The 15,325-nt window shown below is 56.1% G+C and overlaps 2 protein-coding genes across 3 annotated transcripts; both read left to right on the top strand.

The window, feature by feature from the left end:
• Nucleotides 1–255: 255 nt before the first annotated feature.
• Nucleotides 256–11,672, top strand: PCIF1 (phosphorylated CTD interacting factor 1). 2 transcript variants are annotated; one of them, XM_059863035.1, is made up of 17 exons: nucleotides 256–366; nucleotides 598–706; nucleotides 3,353–3,491; nucleotides 3,672–3,796; nucleotides 4,203–4,340; nucleotides 4,507–4,637; nucleotides 4,848–5,002; nucleotides 5,225–5,372; nucleotides 5,557–5,640; nucleotides 6,379–6,478; nucleotides 6,623–6,785; nucleotides 7,909–8,081; nucleotides 8,519–8,605; nucleotides 9,096–9,280; nucleotides 9,376–9,469; nucleotides 9,677–9,852; nucleotides 10,613–11,672. In XM_059863035.1, the coding sequence occupies exons 3-17, from the start codon at nucleotides 3,368–3,370 to the stop codon at nucleotides 10,863–10,865; spliced, it is 2,136 nt and encodes a 711-aa protein (XP_059719018.1). In that variant the 5' UTR covers nucleotides 256–366; nucleotides 598–706; nucleotides 3,353–3,367; the 3' UTR covers nucleotides 10,866–11,672. The 2 variants fall into 2 exon arrangements, with proteins under 2 accessions (XP_059719018.1, XP_059719019.1); XM_059863036.1 differs by lacking the exon at nucleotides 598–706.
• Nucleotides 11,673–13,899: 2,227 nt separating this feature from the next.
• LOC132335884 (E3 ubiquitin-protein ligase RNF182-like) lies at nucleotides 13,900–14,757 on the top strand. Its single transcript, XM_059862846.1, has one exon. The coding sequence runs from the start codon at nucleotides 13,911–13,913 to the stop codon at nucleotides 14,634–14,636; it is 726 nt and encodes a 241-aa protein (XP_059718829.1). The 5' UTR covers nucleotides 13,900–13,910; the 3' UTR covers nucleotides 14,637–14,757.
• The last annotated feature ends 568 nt before the right edge of the window (nucleotides 14,758–15,325 follow it).

Raw genomic sequence — 15,325 nt, 5'->3', positions numbered from 1 at the left:
GCCCTTTGGTGGCGACCGCTGCGGCCGCGCCCTGTCAGTGCCGGGAATCGCCCGCGGCGGGCGGGAGGGCGGAGCCGGCCTGCAAGAAGCGGCTCCACGACAGCGCGGGCGGGACCGCGACCGCTCCGCACCCACCGCGGGGCGGTGCCCGCCGCAAAGATGGCGCCGGGTGGGCGGGGTGACCGCGCAGCTTTTGCGCATGCCCCACGTAATTCCCCCAAGCGCGGGCTCTGCTTCGCGCATGCGCTCCACACCCGCGGCCCCGGCGCAAGATGGCGGCGGCGGGGCGGGCGAGGCGGAGGTGGGGCGGTGGCGGTGGCGGACGCAGCGGTGCCCGGTGCCTGCAGCCCCTGGCCTCACGCCCAGGTAAGCGGCGCAACCGCGTGGCCGCAGCCCGCCGTGCAGGAGGAGGCGGCGGGGACCGGCGGCAGCGCGCGGACGGCGGAGGGGAGGCGGCGCAGGCCCGCGGCCGCCATCTTAGAGCGCGGCCGCTACTGTCGCCGCGCTCCCGCCGCCGCGCCCCCGCTGTGCCCCCGCCGCGCCTGCGCGTCGCGCGGCCCCTCCCCGCGGCGCCGTAACGGGCTCCTGTCTCCGCAGCCGCCCCCGCGGGCCAGGCGCGGGACGCCCCGCTATGAGGATGCGGCCCCGGCGCGCCAGCGGCGAGCACGGAGCGACGGCCACGCGTCCCGCCAGGCAGCCCGCCACCGTAAGTACCCGCCCGGCCGGCCGCCGCCCCGCTTAGGCCGCGCCCCCGGACCGCTCCCGGCCAGACTGCAGAGTTGTCGCCGCCGCCGCCTCCTCTCCGCACTCGCTGGGCGCCCGTGGCCGCCCGCCGGCCCCGGCCCGCCGCGCCGAGGAGCTCCGTGCCGTCTTCGCCGCCGGCAGGGCAGCCTCAGGAGGTTCCCGGCAGCTTCCCCGCGCAGACACGGTGCCCCGGTCCCCAGTGCCCGTGGTGTCCCGGGAGCGCTGCTGCTCAGCTCCGGGCCCGCCGGCCGGCGCTCGGAAGGGGGATAGGTGCCGATGGAGGAGGCGATGGCCTGGCTCCCAGCCTCACTGAGCAGCCGTGTTTCTGGGATGGGGAGAGCCGCGGGGTTGTCCCGGGGGGCTGTCGCTGATCTCCTTTGTGTGCATTTGCTGTTGTCTTGTACAAAATTCTACCTCGGTGAAATGGAAACAAATACCGGTCCTGTTTGCTGTACTTCTTTACTCTGTGTCTCCTTACCCCTCGCTGTGGTCTCTGGCTGTGCTGCTGCTCTAGGTTGTAAGCTCTCTGGGCAGGGACAGCGTTGTACCGTGTTTGTGAAGCACTGTATGCATTGCCGTGGTGTATAAAAACATGCCGTAATCACCATAAAATGCTTCCTCTGGATCCCTGTCACTGTCTAAGTCCCAGTGTAGTTACATAAAAGTAGAGTGGCTTCTGCCAGGATTTCTGTTAGTTTGGCTGTTTCCTTTTCGCAGACTTTAAGGGTACTTGGATTTAATACTTGTTAACACTGATCAAGTGATAAAACTTCTTGGCTACTTCCACCATTCCAGTTTATCCATAAATGGGAGGAGGCAGAGCCAGTCACCCTATTTGACAGCTCTTTTGAGCGATGGGTGGTGAAAAACACTGGCAGGTCACTGGAGCTGGCATGTGCCATCCAAGCTGGCCAGGGCTCCATGCCCAGCGCTATCTGTGAATCCTGACAAATCATGACTTTGGGAGCTCTGGTCCCCCCAGTACACACCAGTTCACATGTAACGTTCAGGACACAGCAGCAGCTGCATGTGCAAGTGTAGCTTTAGTTTGAGGAGGAGGGACTAAACATCTCTCAGAGGTTCCTGGTCCTGCCTCGTAGCCCCAGTGTGTCCAGGATCCCTGTACCCATGGGCTGAAACAAGCCTGAGCTGCTGCCAGTGGCCCAGCTCACCTTGGCACCTTTGTGAAGTGACTGTAAGGACACGGTGGGGTTGGAGTTCAGGAGGGAGTGTGAGATTGCACAACACTCACTGCTGAGGCCGTTAAAGGTCCCCAGTTGTGTACTGTGCTCTGCATCAGGCACAAGGTATTACCTGCTTGCTCTGGGGCAAAGACCCAAACTCCAGGTGTCACAGTGTCCCACACCTTCCCTTGTGTACCCTGCCTGGGAGGATGGAAACATCTTCCGAGGGGCTGAAGGAGTTGAGTTCCTCAATGCTGATCTCGGCCAATGCTGTGGGCAGCTGAGCTATTGGCCACTTGCTCTTGACTACTGTTTGTTCCTGCCATTCTGTTCTGCTGAAATAGCCACTGGCCTTTATGCACAGGAAGGGCAGCGAAGGCTTCAAATCCCAGTGACAGCCCCAAAAAAATCCAGAGTTTTTATTGGAGAGCTCCTGTACGTGGCTCCTGCTGCCTGATAATGTGCTGCTCGGGTGAGGAGCACACTATGCACAGTGCTGCTGCTGCCCTGACTGTGCTGGTGTGTACTGTGGGGTGTCTCCAAAGCCTGAATAGAGTTAAGTGTCTGAGGTAGCTGGGAATTGTGTAAAATGCCTTGTTTCCCCCCAGTTCATTGCCAATGCATTTCAGGCTGCCAGAGAAGAGCAATCTGTGGCGCTGTTTCAGAAACTTCCCCAGGGGATGAGTGGTGACTAAGAGAGGAAAAGCCTGGCTGTTTCTCTCCAGCTGGCAACATTAAATTATGATTAAGAGGAGCTTTATTGTTCCAACAGACCTTCTTTTGCATAACTGTTGTTATGCAGATGAAAAAGCAGCGAGGGCCAAAACAGCTGGCTGAGGCCCTGCTGTCGGGACTAGGACTAGGCCTAGGACGTGTCAGCCTGGGACATGCAGAGAGTAATAATTCGGGAGCTCCTGACTCCCAGCCTGTGGTTTTCTGAACCACAGAAGTTGTTAGTGTACCTCCAGGGCTATTTCATATAGCAGATTTTTTTTTTAATGAAAGCCTTTTGTTGAAATGATGTGTAGTTATGTGTGTGTGAGTTGATTCAAACTGTCTCTGAGGATAACAGGTCAGACCTGGCCAGTGGTATTGGTGTGACAGAAGGTGGCACATAATCACAGAGGAGCTTATGTTATTTTTTACAATCTGATGCTTCACTCTTTGAAGAGATCTAGCTGAAAAGAGAATATTTTGAATGCTGGTCTGAAGAAGACCCTGGCTAACCCCATTTAACACAGCATTCCTCATAGCTCATTGTATCCAAGATAACAGGTGTTTTTCAGGGCTGAGGTGCAGTTTGCGTGTACTGGTTCAGTCCCTGTTTTATTGTCAGAATGAACTTGTATTGCTACACCTAAATGTGCCAAGCAGATCTGGGACCTTTCCTGCTGTAACACTGGATATTACTCTGTTTTTTCCAGTGTGGTTGCTGAGAAATGGCCAATGAGAATCACAGAAGCCCTGCGGAGGAAACGTCTCTCATGAGTCACTCACCTGGCACCTCCAACCAGAACCAGCCCAGCTCCCCCAAACCCATGCGCCTGGTACAGGACCTGCCAGGTACCGACTCTGCCTTCGGGAATTCTGCAGGGCCCTGGCAGTGGGGAGAGGGGTGAAACAAGGCTGCCAAGGGAGGCCAGGAGTGATGTATGTTTCAGAGTGTGCTGTGACAGTGCTGGGCACTGCAGGGCAGGTCTGTCACACAGGATGCTCCTCTCCTGACTCTCACTGTCCTCTCAGATGAGCTGGTGCAGGCTGGCTGGGAGAAGTGCTGGAGCAAGCGGGAGAACCGCCCGTACTACTTCAACCGCTTCACCAACCAGTCTCTGTGGGAAATGCCTGTGCTGGGACAGCACGATGTCATAGTAAGTGCTCACCTTGGGAGTGCTGTGCCAGGACTGGGTCATGGTCTGTGGGCCTCAGATTCCAGGTGTGTGAGGGTCTTGTGTGCCTTCAGAACTCTTTGCTCAGTCCGTTGTCTGGCATGATTCTGGGGAAGTGTTCCTCTGTCAGGTGCCTGTCAGGTGTTGCTGTTCCAGGAGTCATGCACTGCTCAAAGAACAGTCAGCGTGGGGGATTTGTGATGAGTTTTTCTCATTAAAGTATTTTTAAAAAGCATATAGACATCTAGAAGAGATCTTTCAGCTTTGTGCAGGTGTGACTAGTGGTGTCCCTATTTCCATCCACGTGGGATCTGGGATCAGTGCAGTGGGATGCTGCAGTGGCAGTGGGTGAGCTTGACGTGTGCTGTTGTTTTTTGGACTCTCATAGTCAGACCCTCTGGGACTGAATGCAGCTCCAATGCCACTGGAAGGTGGGGTGGCAGATGCTTCAGTGGAGAGCAAGCAGAGGAAGAGGAGGTTCTCAGAAGAGGTTCCACCAAGTGGCAACAGTGTGAAGAAGCCCAAGGTGGGTGTGGTGCTCTGAAACAAATGTGTGCAACCTGAAAGCAAGGGGGGCTGGAGAGCACATGGGGGTCTCCCTTGTGGTGTTCTGGTGTGGGACGGTTTATTCACTGAGCTGCTTCTCCTTTACCTGTCTCTCTGGTGCAGTAATTCATCTTTCGCACACACAGGCGGATGTCCCAGGGAACCCAGCTGCTCAGCCAGTCCCCAGCTCTCCCAGTATTCCAGGAACCTCTGTTTTGAAGGCATGGTGTGTTTCACCTGAAGACAAACAGCAGGCAGCTCTTCTACGACCAACTGAGTGAGTTGCGTCCATTTGTCTTCTGTTCCTTTCTCAGTGAAGTGTTTGAGACACACAGGTTTCAAGAAACCTGAGGGATAAATCGCTGCCAGGAGTCTTGATAGTTTGGTTTCCTGGCTTGTGAAACAGCCCAAGAAAGTATCTTTAAAAGTAGTATTTGATAATTAGCCAGTGACCTGGTTATCCTGATGACATTTGCTTCTGCCACAGAGTATACTGGGACCTGGATATTCAGACAAATGCTGTGATTAAGCAGAGGGCACCATCAGAAGTGCTTTCTCCGCACCCTGAGGTGGAGCTGCTCCGGTCCCAGCTCATTCTCAAGCTGCGGCAGCATTACCGTGAGCTCTGCCAGCAGCGAGAAGGTGAGCTTCTGTTGGGTTCCTTTGATTTCCTTCTCAGTTCTAGTGTTGTAGTGATCTGACTTTTGTTTTATGCGTTTCTAGTCCCTGTGTTCTCTTTTTGTGATGGTTATACTTTGTGGCATTGTTGGTTAATTGATTAGGCAGAACTTTATGTGAAGATCCTTATCAGAGCTACTGGGCATTTCTGTATTGTATTGATTAGACCCTTCTGTGCATCTCCAGGGATTGACCCCCCAAGGGAGTCATTTAATCGCTGGATGTTGGAGAGGAAGGTGGTTGATAAAGGGACAGATCCTCTTTTACCGAGTGACTGCGAGCCAGTAGTGTCTCCTTCCATGTTCAGAGAGATCATGAATGACATTCCCATCAGGTACTGTTCACAGACAGAGCACTTTGTTGAGATGATTCTGGGTCAGTCTGGTCTGGTGATTTATCTACCACAGTTCTGCTGTGGTGCATCCCTTTGTTTGGATGCTGGTGAAGGAAAGCTGGGGAACTGAACCTGTCTTCCATGCCTTTGTGAGACTCATGCATATGAATTTAACTTACCTCAGGTTATCCAGAATTAAGTTCCGAGAGGAAGCCAAGAGGCTGCTCTTCAAGTATGCTGAGGCTGCGAAACGACTGATTGAATCCAGGTGGGAGCTCTTCTCGCAGTGCTGTCACGTTCAGAAAAGACAAAAGGACTATAGGGGCTTCTCATCCTGCCTTATCCAGCACTGGGCATAATGTTATTGAGGAAAAGCAAAGTTAGGAACATACAGAAGAAAAACAGTAGTGCTGGAGCCATTTTCTGATAATGACATTACTGTAAAATGTAATACTGGGGAGCTGAATGTGTGTGGAGACAGTGAAGTACTGGGTGTGTAATGTCTTTTGTTATCCCTCAGATAAAATCAGGAGTACTTGGGCACTCACTGCTGTTACAGAGCAACAAGCTTAGAGTGGCATTTTGTATACAAGGTAGGGTTTTTCTGACCAGTTCTGCCACAGGAGACAGAACTGAGGAAGAGAGGTGAGGAGAACCTAGTGGGGGAAAGGAAAAACTTGTAAACAGGGTAGTTTTCTCTGAGTCACAAGCCCCTAGCAGTAATTGAAAATTAGAGGCAGTGTCAAAATGGACCAGTGCCATGACAAATAAAGGCTTTTTGGGCCTCTCCTGTTGCAGAGAGGACAGCAACCAGCTACACCAAGTTTTGGAGAGAATATAGCAGTCATGCAAACATCTGGAAGGCCTTTCCAGAGAACTGAAGGGAGTGACAGGGGTGGGCCTTGACAAGTGACAGTGTCCACATTCCCCACTGATAGAAAACTTTGGTGGGGGTGGAATATCTTGCTGTGCAGTTATGAGTTAAATTTTTCCTCTGTTTTTGCAGGAGTGCTTCCCCAGACAGCAGGAAGGTGGTGAAGTGGAATGTGGAGGACACCTTCAGCTGGCTGCGACGGGACCATTCTGCCTCGAAGGAGGACTACATGGTCAGTGTACCACTGATGTGTGGCTGGGCACAGGGAGCTGGGGAGGGGGCATGTGGGGCAGGTACAGGTCCTTCTGGAGACACTGAAGACCCCTGGAGAGCCATTGGTGGCCATGTGAGAGACTCTGCTTGTCTGTTTCCACAGGACCGCCTGGAGCACTTACGCAAACAATGTGGGCCCCATGTGTCTGCTGCAGCCAAGGACTCTGTCGAAGGCATCTGCAGTAAAATTTACTACATATCCCTGGAATACGTCAAGCGCATCCGAGAGAAGCATCTTGCCATACTTAAAGAGAACAATATCTCTGGTATGCAGCCAGCTTTGAAGAGCTGTAGAGCTGCAGCACTGTAGTTAAAGGCCCCGTGGTCTGGCCTGTCCCTATTCAGAGAGTGTTACCTGTTGGGAGGGCGTCTCTGTCTCCAAATGTTAGAAAGTCTGTGTTTCAAAGTAAGAAACAGCCCGTCCAACATAGGCCTCAGCTTTCAGTCACAGTGTCTGTGCAGTGACAGACTGTCTTCCATCAGGTCCTGTGACCAGCTGTAACATCAGATACTACAAATATGTGATTTGCCAAGATGAAGTAGCTTGTTAGGAGCAGGTCACACTGAACAGGACATTCGTTCATTGCACTGGACTATGCTTTTTTGCTTTGCTACTTCATGAATTCCTGGGGACAGCTGAGACCCCCTTAGTAATGCTGAGTGTTCTCCCTTTATTCTTGTTTGCCACATTTCTTGTGTTCTGAGCACCCTTCTGCGCCCCTCTGCCTCCCAGCTTGTCACTGTGCACCGTTTTCTTGGCAGAGTTCATGCTCCTTGGTCTTTCCTCTGCTCTTTCTTTCATTTATGTCTGTACATCTGCCTCTAGTCAGCTTTTCCTTCCTCCATGGGGTCTGCTCCTTTCATTGCCACTGTCTGTAGTCCTTTTCCCTTTTGGGTCCTGGCTCTCCTCACGCTCCCTTCAGGTCCCAATGTCTGCCTTTTGCCATTGTTTTTGATGCTTATCTTCCAACCCATTAAGTCAGAAATTCCTTCCAGCTGATTTATGAGCTCTCCCTGAGGCAATGGATAACCACAAGGTGCAGGGAGATTCCTTTGCCTCCTGCATTTGACAGCCTGTGAATTTTTATTGTGCTTTGGATGAGTTTGGGGCAAACTGAAATAAGAAACAGTAGCAAAAAAAAGAGTGTTTTGTTTGTTTGGAACATGCCTCAGGACACTGGGGTGGCTGTTTGCTGTCTGCATTAGGGAATCAGCTTTGAACCTAGGTAGCTGCATACAGCATCTGTGAGGGACCACCATGGTGGTTTTTGGGAAGACCACCCTACTCTTCAGCCCTGTTTGGCTTGCTGTGTCTTTTGAGGTGGACTGAAGATTGGTCCCGAATACCCTTGGCTTCTCACAGGCTGCCTTTCTGTTCATTCTCCATAGCTGAAGTGGAAGCTCCTGAGGTCCAGGACAGGCTGGTGTACTGCTACCCCGTGAGACTGGCCATCCCCTCCCCGCCGCTGCCCAGCGTGGAGATGCACATGGAGAACAACGTGGCGTGTGTGCGCTACAAGGGGGAGATGGTCAAAGTGAGCCGCAACTACTTCAGCAAGCTGGTAAGGGCTGGGCACTGGCTCTGCTGCCCCTGGGGCAGGGTTATCTCCTGGGCAGGGCTGGGCAGAGGCTGGCCAACTGATCCTGCAGGGCTGTCACACGCTGCTGTGGCCATGAGGACAGCTACTCTCACCTTAGCTGGGGTCAGGTTCTGCTGGGAGTACTTCCCAGGTGTTGGGTGTGTGCTCTGAATAAATGTTGTGCTGCCAGAACATTGTACTCAAACCAAGGCAACCCTTGCTGAGAGACACGTGCTGCTGTGGTGGTTCATTCATTGTGTTAGTGACAAGCTGGTGGCTCACGCAGTGACAGCAGATGTGCTGACAACTCCCTGCAGAGCCCACCTGCTCCTCAGCCTCCCTCTCCCTGTCACAATGTGTGTGTATCACCATAGCTTGGCTGTTCCTGGTGTCTTCAATGGCTGGGCTTTCTCTTCCAGTGGCTTCTTTATCGGTACAGCTGCATTGACGACTCAGGCTTTGAAAAGTTCCTGCCCAGGGTTTGGTGCCTTCTCCGTCGATACCAGGTACAGTCTCACTACAGCTGTCCATCAGAAAGCCTTGGCAGCACTGGGGACTTGTCTTTGCTCTGGGAAAGGGTCACAGCTTTGGGAGCCTGGAGCAACATGGGGTTTAAACTGGGTCTGTAGTCTGCTCATGCTATGCTGAGGTAGGACTGTGGACTGGGGAGCAGTTGTGGTCTTGATGTGAGACCTCAGTGTGGGTAAAGGTCTTTGTGAAGGAAACCTTCAGTAGCTCTTGACTCTGAGGGGCAACTGAAGGGTCACTTGGGTACAAGAGAAAACTGATGGTTTTGTGAGTCAGAGTTGGATAAAATCTCTAAAGAGCATTCTTGGGTACATACAGGGGACCTACACGAATTTGAGAAAGGAAGAGGGGGCCCTGCATACCTAGAGGAGTGGGTGCATGGACATGTGGCCCCGGGTCCGTGGTCAGTGAAGGGAGCAGCAGGAACAGCAAGTGCTGACACAGCTCACAAGGGTTTGCTCTCCTCAGATGATGTTCGGTGTGGGGCTGTATGAAGGGACTGGTCTGCAAGGGGCACTTCCCGTGCACATCTTTGAAGCCCTCCACAAGCTCTTTGGAGTGAGTTTTGAATGCTTTGCCTCGCCCCTGAATTGCTATTTTAAACAGTACTGTTCAGCCTTCTTGGACACAGACGGGTATTTTGGATCCAGGGGGTGAGTATTGTGTTCCCTGGCTCTGCGTGGGTGTGGGTGCATGCCCGTGAGATGACTCAGGATAAGCTGATAGGGATCTTTGCCTCTTTCTCCAGCCCGTGCCTGGATTTCTTCCCTATAAGTGGTTCTTTTGAGGCAAATCCTCCGTTCTGTGAGGAGCTGATGGATGCCATGGTCTCTCACTTTGAGGTATGTCTGCTTACAGTGGGGTTGTTTGGTATGGAGCTGTGCTGTCCATCCTCTGCTCCTCACCACTCCTGCACCACGAGGGCATGGACAGAGGACAGTGACAGCTGGGCACTGCTCTTGAAGCAGAAGCATTTCCTTTCTGTAGGACTCACTAAACACGTCATTGCTCAGTCAGTGCTGAGATTGTTCCTTTTCTTCTTGCACTAGAAACTGCTGGAGAGCTCCAGCGAGCCGCTGTCCTTCATTGTCTTCATCCCTGAGTGGCGGGACCCCCCCACGCCAGCCCTGACGCGCATGGAGCAGAGCAAGTTCAAGCGACACCAGCTCATCCTGCCGGCCTTCGATCACGAGTACCGCAGCGGGTCCCAGCATGTCTGCAAAAAGTAGGCTTTGTTCTCAGATCCTTTGGGAACACAGCTCTGAAGCTGTGTGACAGAAATATCCTCTCCCAGGCTGAAATCAGTGGGAAGCAGGGAGCAGGCAAGGACAAGCGCAGCGCGTCATCACTTTGGGTGTTTAGGATGGGCAGGCAGCATGGTGAATTCAACGTCTGTTTAATGACTGCTAAGTTTAGCTTGTGAGAGGTGTGTGCCTTGGGCACGAGTCCAGCTGGAACAGGTCACACCTGTGGCACTGATCTGTGCCTCTGCCAGCCCTCAGGCCTGGTAGCTGCTTGTGCTGCAGCAGCTGGATGTCACTGGGAGAGCAGAGGCAAGGGGCAGTCTGGGGGTTTGGTCCACAGTGGAGCAGGCTGGTCTTTGCTCTGCTGCTGAGGCAACAAGTGTGAGCAGCAGCTTGTTTAAGCAACAGGTGCCTGAACACTGAAGTTCTTACCTGCTTGGGACTGATGCCTCACTGTGCTGAGTCCCCTCTGCAGGGACAGCAAGGTTCCAGCCCATGTGTGTACTGGTAGAGAGCAACGGGACTCTGCAGCTTCAGTGTTTCTTCCCTCTGGAAGCCGAGGTGCCTCTCCTGCACTTAGAACTGCCCGAGGCTGCACTGTGCCTCCCTTCTGCTCAGAATAATGAGAGAAGGGACGGGACAAATACTTGTCCTAGTGAAGGCAGGAAGAGGAGGAGCAGGTGTTGAGGGTTTTGGGTGGGGGCCAGGGGAGGTGCTGATGCCTGTGCTCTTCCCTTGCAGGGAGGAGATGTACTACAAGGCTGTGCACAACACAGCAGTCCTCTTCCTGCAGAACAGCGCCGGCTTTGCCAAGTGGGAGCCCACGCCGGAGCGGCTGCAGGAGCTCGTTGCAGCCTACAAGCATTCGGGCCGAACCCTCAGCTCCTCGTCTTCCTCCTCCTCGTCCTCATCCTCCTCCTCCTCCTCCACAGTGGACAAAGAGCGGGAGCTGGGCCGAGAGCAGAGCAGCAGCCGAGAGACTAATCCCAACTAAGGCAGAAGTGCGAGGCAGCAGGGGAGGTGCCGGTGGCCCCGGGGGAGGCTGGCCGGGGCAGCAGAGACTGCTGGCTGCGCAGCACGGCCCGGGACTCCTGCGCAGCAGCTCCACGGCACCTGCTCTCCTCTGCGAACTGCACACCAGCCCCCAGGAGCCGGGAGCGTCCGGCGGCCGGTGGGAGAGGAGGCTCAGCCATGGCCCTCACCAGGGCGAGGGAGCCCAGTGTGGCGCGGCAGGAGGAGCCGGCAGCTCCGCGACGCCGGAGCGGCGAGGGAAGGGATGGCCAGAGCTGGGACGCGCGCGTGGGCAGGCAGAAGGACGGTGGAACAGATGGATGGCAAGCGCGAGTGCTGGGCGCTGAGCGCCACGGCCGGAGGGGCCCCGGCAGGAGAGGGACGGGCAGAGCCCGGGGGCTCCTGCGGCCGGACTGGCCCCAGCACGGCTCCGTGTCCATAGTGTAAATAGTTCTGTCTGTGGCGCCCACGCTCCTCGTGGGGCTGCTCCCATCGCATCTGTGTTTCTTTCTCATGTGTGAGTCCTGTGTTCGCTGACATTGTGTCCTGGTGAGGGGAGGAGTGGAGGAGAAGAATTTCTTTGGTGTGTAAAGATGTCTTTGCAGCTGTTTTGTAGTCATTGTGGTTTTTATGCGGAGCCTCCGGGCTTTATTTAACCTCCTTGGGTTTTGTTTTGTAAGGATTAATTTAACACCGCTAACCATTTTATTACTTTTATCAAGAAGAGCAAAATCTATTTTTGATTTCTGTTTCCTAGTTCTTAGGAACATTAAAACCAGCATATAGCTCTGCTTGTGTCCATGACTTGCTTTCTTTGGTGCCTGGGGTCTGTGCTTACTTCTGTCTGGTTTCTGCTTGGGTGGAAGGTATAAAAATGTTGGGGTTTGGTTTTTCAGAACTGTCCGACATCTGCTCTTTTCCAGGCCTCCTGGTGAGGTAGGCCTTTTTTCCTAATGACCAGTATGAGCCCCTGTAGCAGCCTGACCCCCACACTACTCCAGTGAGGTTTTGGTGTTTTCCCATTGGAGAAGTGCAGAGAAGTGCACTCGGACTCAAAGTGCCTTTGGACTCGTTGGGGCAGGCAGCACGGCCAGCCTAGCGTGTGGGTGCCACAGCGCTGCTGGTGCTGGACCAGTGTCAGTTCCACAGCACAGTGACAGTGCCACCCTGAAGTGGGCAGGAATTGCCCAGCACCAGATGTTGCCCACTCCCAGAGGCTTCAAAGCTCTCCAGAGATGCTTTTGATGGTGCCAAGGAGATCATTGATGTCCTTAAAGTCAGAGCAGATGGGAATGTCAGCTGTGGATATGGAAGTTCGTAAAGCCTTTTTTCCCCCCTTTAATCATTGTTTTTGACCCAAGACCACGTGCTCCTGAGGCACAGGTGAGCAGAGATGTGCTGGTGCTGGGAGTGTCCCTAACCCACCCCTTGGTCAGTCACTGCACACAGAGCCCTTTGCCTTGTTTCCTCAGGTGAGGGACAGTTACCTGGTTAAGTAATCAGTGGCTGTGGTCTCAAAGATATGTGCAAGTGACATCAGTGGCCAGAAGCCTGGTGGTGTGGGCTGCTTGTCATCTCCTTGATCCTGACAGAGCAAGAGATGGTCGACTGGGCACATCAGGTTGACACTGGGGGCATTTCAAGGGCAGATAACCAGGACTAGGTCAATCTGTGAGGGGCTGTGGTGTGAGGGGCAGCTGTGGGAGGGTTGGGAGCAGTGGGTGGTACGGGCAGGACTGGGGGAAATGAGGCACACGAGGAGCTGAAGCCCTCGCATAAAAGATCTGTCAGGCTGTACTAAACCTGGACGATTTGGACAAAAAGGCCCTCACCACCATTGCCCCTGTGGTGGGCAGTGCTGCCACTCTCCTGTCTGGAGGAAAGGCGGGGATCCCTGAGTGCTTTTGCCCCCCAGGGCTCCTGGAAACGCCCTCTAAGGGCAGCAGCTGCAGGAGGATTTGACTGGGCTTGGAAAACACCGCCTGCAGTGTAGGATGTGCAGGGGGCTTGGCTGTGCCCAGCCCGAATCTGTCAAGTGCTGTGTCCCCCGAGTGCCCCCGACTCGACTCCCCAGAGATGCTGAACCCCAAGCGCCGCTACCGCAGGCCCCACGCCGGGAAGGAGCATCCTCAGGGCTGACCGTGAGCGGGGAACCCTGGAGTACCGGGAGCCGCACCGATCTCGCACCAAACCCCGCACCGCCCCTGCATCGACCCCTGCGCCTACCCCTCAGCAGCCGGCGGGGCCCGGTTCTGCAAGAGGGGGCTCCGCAGGGCTCCGGCACGGCCCGTCCGAGCTCCCCCTCCGTTCCCCGCTCCTCGTTACCGGGCCAACGCCGCGGCGCTGCCGGCGGCCCCTGCGCCGTGCTCGCCCCCGCAGCGCGGCGGGCAGCGCCCCGCGCCTCCCCCCATGGGGCTGTCGGGCCCTCGCCCGCCGCCGCGGAGCCCACCCGTGCCACCGAGCCCGCCGGCGGCGGGGACCGACCCGCCGCTGTGTCCCCGCCGGGAGTTGCGGCGCGGAGCGCAGGTACGGGAGAGAATGCGGTGCCGGCCGGGAGCGGGGGCGGGGAGTACGGACCGAGAGCGGCTCGCCCGGCGAGCGGGGTGCGGGTGGGGGGTCCCCGCCGCCGGCAGAGCCGGTGTTCGGAGCCAGCCCGGGGCCCCAGGGAACCCACACGCACCGTGAGGGCCAAAGATGTGTTCGGGAGCTGCCCCTCCGCTGGTGCCGGCTCCTGGGAGCGATTTTTTCCCCGCAAAGCAGGGGCGGAATGACGGTGAGTCCCAGCGCCGGTGGCACCGGGCGGGGGTTGGAGTCGGGGCCGGGGAGGGGGCTGTCGCCACCATCCTGCTCTCGCTGCTCCGCTCTCCCACCGTGCCCCGGGGTCTGACCGGGACTATGGCCATGGCCTGCGGCGGAGCTGGGATCCCCACGCGTGGGAGGCAGCGGGTCCGGGGCCTGCCCTCAGCCCTGGCTGACAGCAGTGCCCCCTCCCTGCAGCCCGGAGAGCCCCCAGCAGCTCCCCAGGAGCATGGCCCAGCCAGAGAGCAAACTGGTGTCCCCGCCGGTGGCACCCTCGTCCCCCGAGCTGGAGTGCCAGATCTGCTACAGCCGCTTTGACGCCCGTGCCCGCAGGCCCAAGCTGCTCCGCTGTGGCCATCGCCTCTGTGCCCGCTGCCTGAGCAGGATTGTTCCCCCGGGGGACTCTTCAACCCCCCAGCTCCGTTGCCCCTTCTGCCGCCAGCATAGCCCGGTGCCGGGTGGGGACGTGCAGCAGCTGCAGGACGATGGTGAGGCACTGGCGCTGCTGACAGGCCGTGAACGGGCCAAGAAACGGGGTCCACCCCTATCTCCTGAGGTACTCCTTTGCCCCAGTGTGCTGGAGCCCACATCCAGCCCCGACTGCCTGGTTGTCACCATCCTGGAGGTGCCAGAGGACGTAGCCCCACCAGAGAGCCTGGGCAGGCTGGAAGTGGTGCGGCTGTACCGCCCCACGAGCCTGGGTGCACTGCCCTGCCATGGCCCTGGGCAGAAGTGGCGCTCCTGGGGGTGGCAAGCCATCCCCCGCTTCATTCTGGGCGTCCTCTGCCTCCTCTACTTCAGCTCCCTGCCCTTTGGCATCTACCTCCTGCTCATCGAGCACCACAGCCTGGGCATCATCCTGGTCAGTCTTGTGCCCTCCACCCTCCTTCTCTGCATTGTCTACAGCCTCTGCCAGTGCCTGTGCCTGGAGGTCTTTGGGTTCCCCCACTCCTGACCCTGCACAGCCAACCCGTGTGCCTGAGCCAGGCAGGATTTGGGTTCCTTGGGGCATTGTCCCTTGAGGTACACATGTCCTCTGACCCACAGCATGCTCCGCCTGGACCATGGGGAGAAGCTCAGTGCCTGGTGCCTTCCCATGCAGAACAGCACTGTCTTTTCCATGTGGGTGCTCACGCTGGCTGGAGCGGCTGCAGGAGCTCTTTGCAGCCTACAAGCATTTGGGCCAGACCTCAGCTCCTGTCCTCCTCCTCCACAGCAGACAAAGAGCAGGAGCCAGGACACTGATCCCAGCTGAGGAAGCGCGAGTGCCGCGGCCGGAGGGGCCCCGGCAGGAGAGGGACGGGCAGAGCCCGGGGGCTCCTGCGGCCGGACTGGCCCCAGCACGGCTCCGTGTCCATAGTGTAAATAGTTCTGTCTGTGGCGCCCACGCTCCTCGTGGGGCTGCTCCCATCGCATCTGTGTTTCTTTCTCATGTGTGAGTCTCGTGTTCGCTGACATTGTGTCCCAGAGGGGAGGAGTGGAGGAGTTTCTTTGGTGTGTAAAGATGTCTTTGCAGCTATTTTATAGTCATTGTGGGTTTTTTTTTGCACAACCTCCAGTCTCTATTTAACCTCCTTGGGTTTTGTTTTGTAAGGATTAATTTAATACTGCTAACCATTTTATTACTTTTATTAAGAAGAGCAA

Source organism: Haemorhous mexicanus, chromosome 18, assembly GCF_027477595.1.
Source record: "Haemorhous mexicanus isolate bHaeMex1 chromosome 18, bHaeMex1.pri, whole genome shotgun sequence".
Classification (NCBI taxonomy): Eukaryota; Metazoa; Chordata; class Aves; order Passeriformes; family Fringillidae; genus Haemorhous; species Haemorhous mexicanus.
This window is presented reverse-complemented; position numbering and strand designations above follow the sequence as displayed.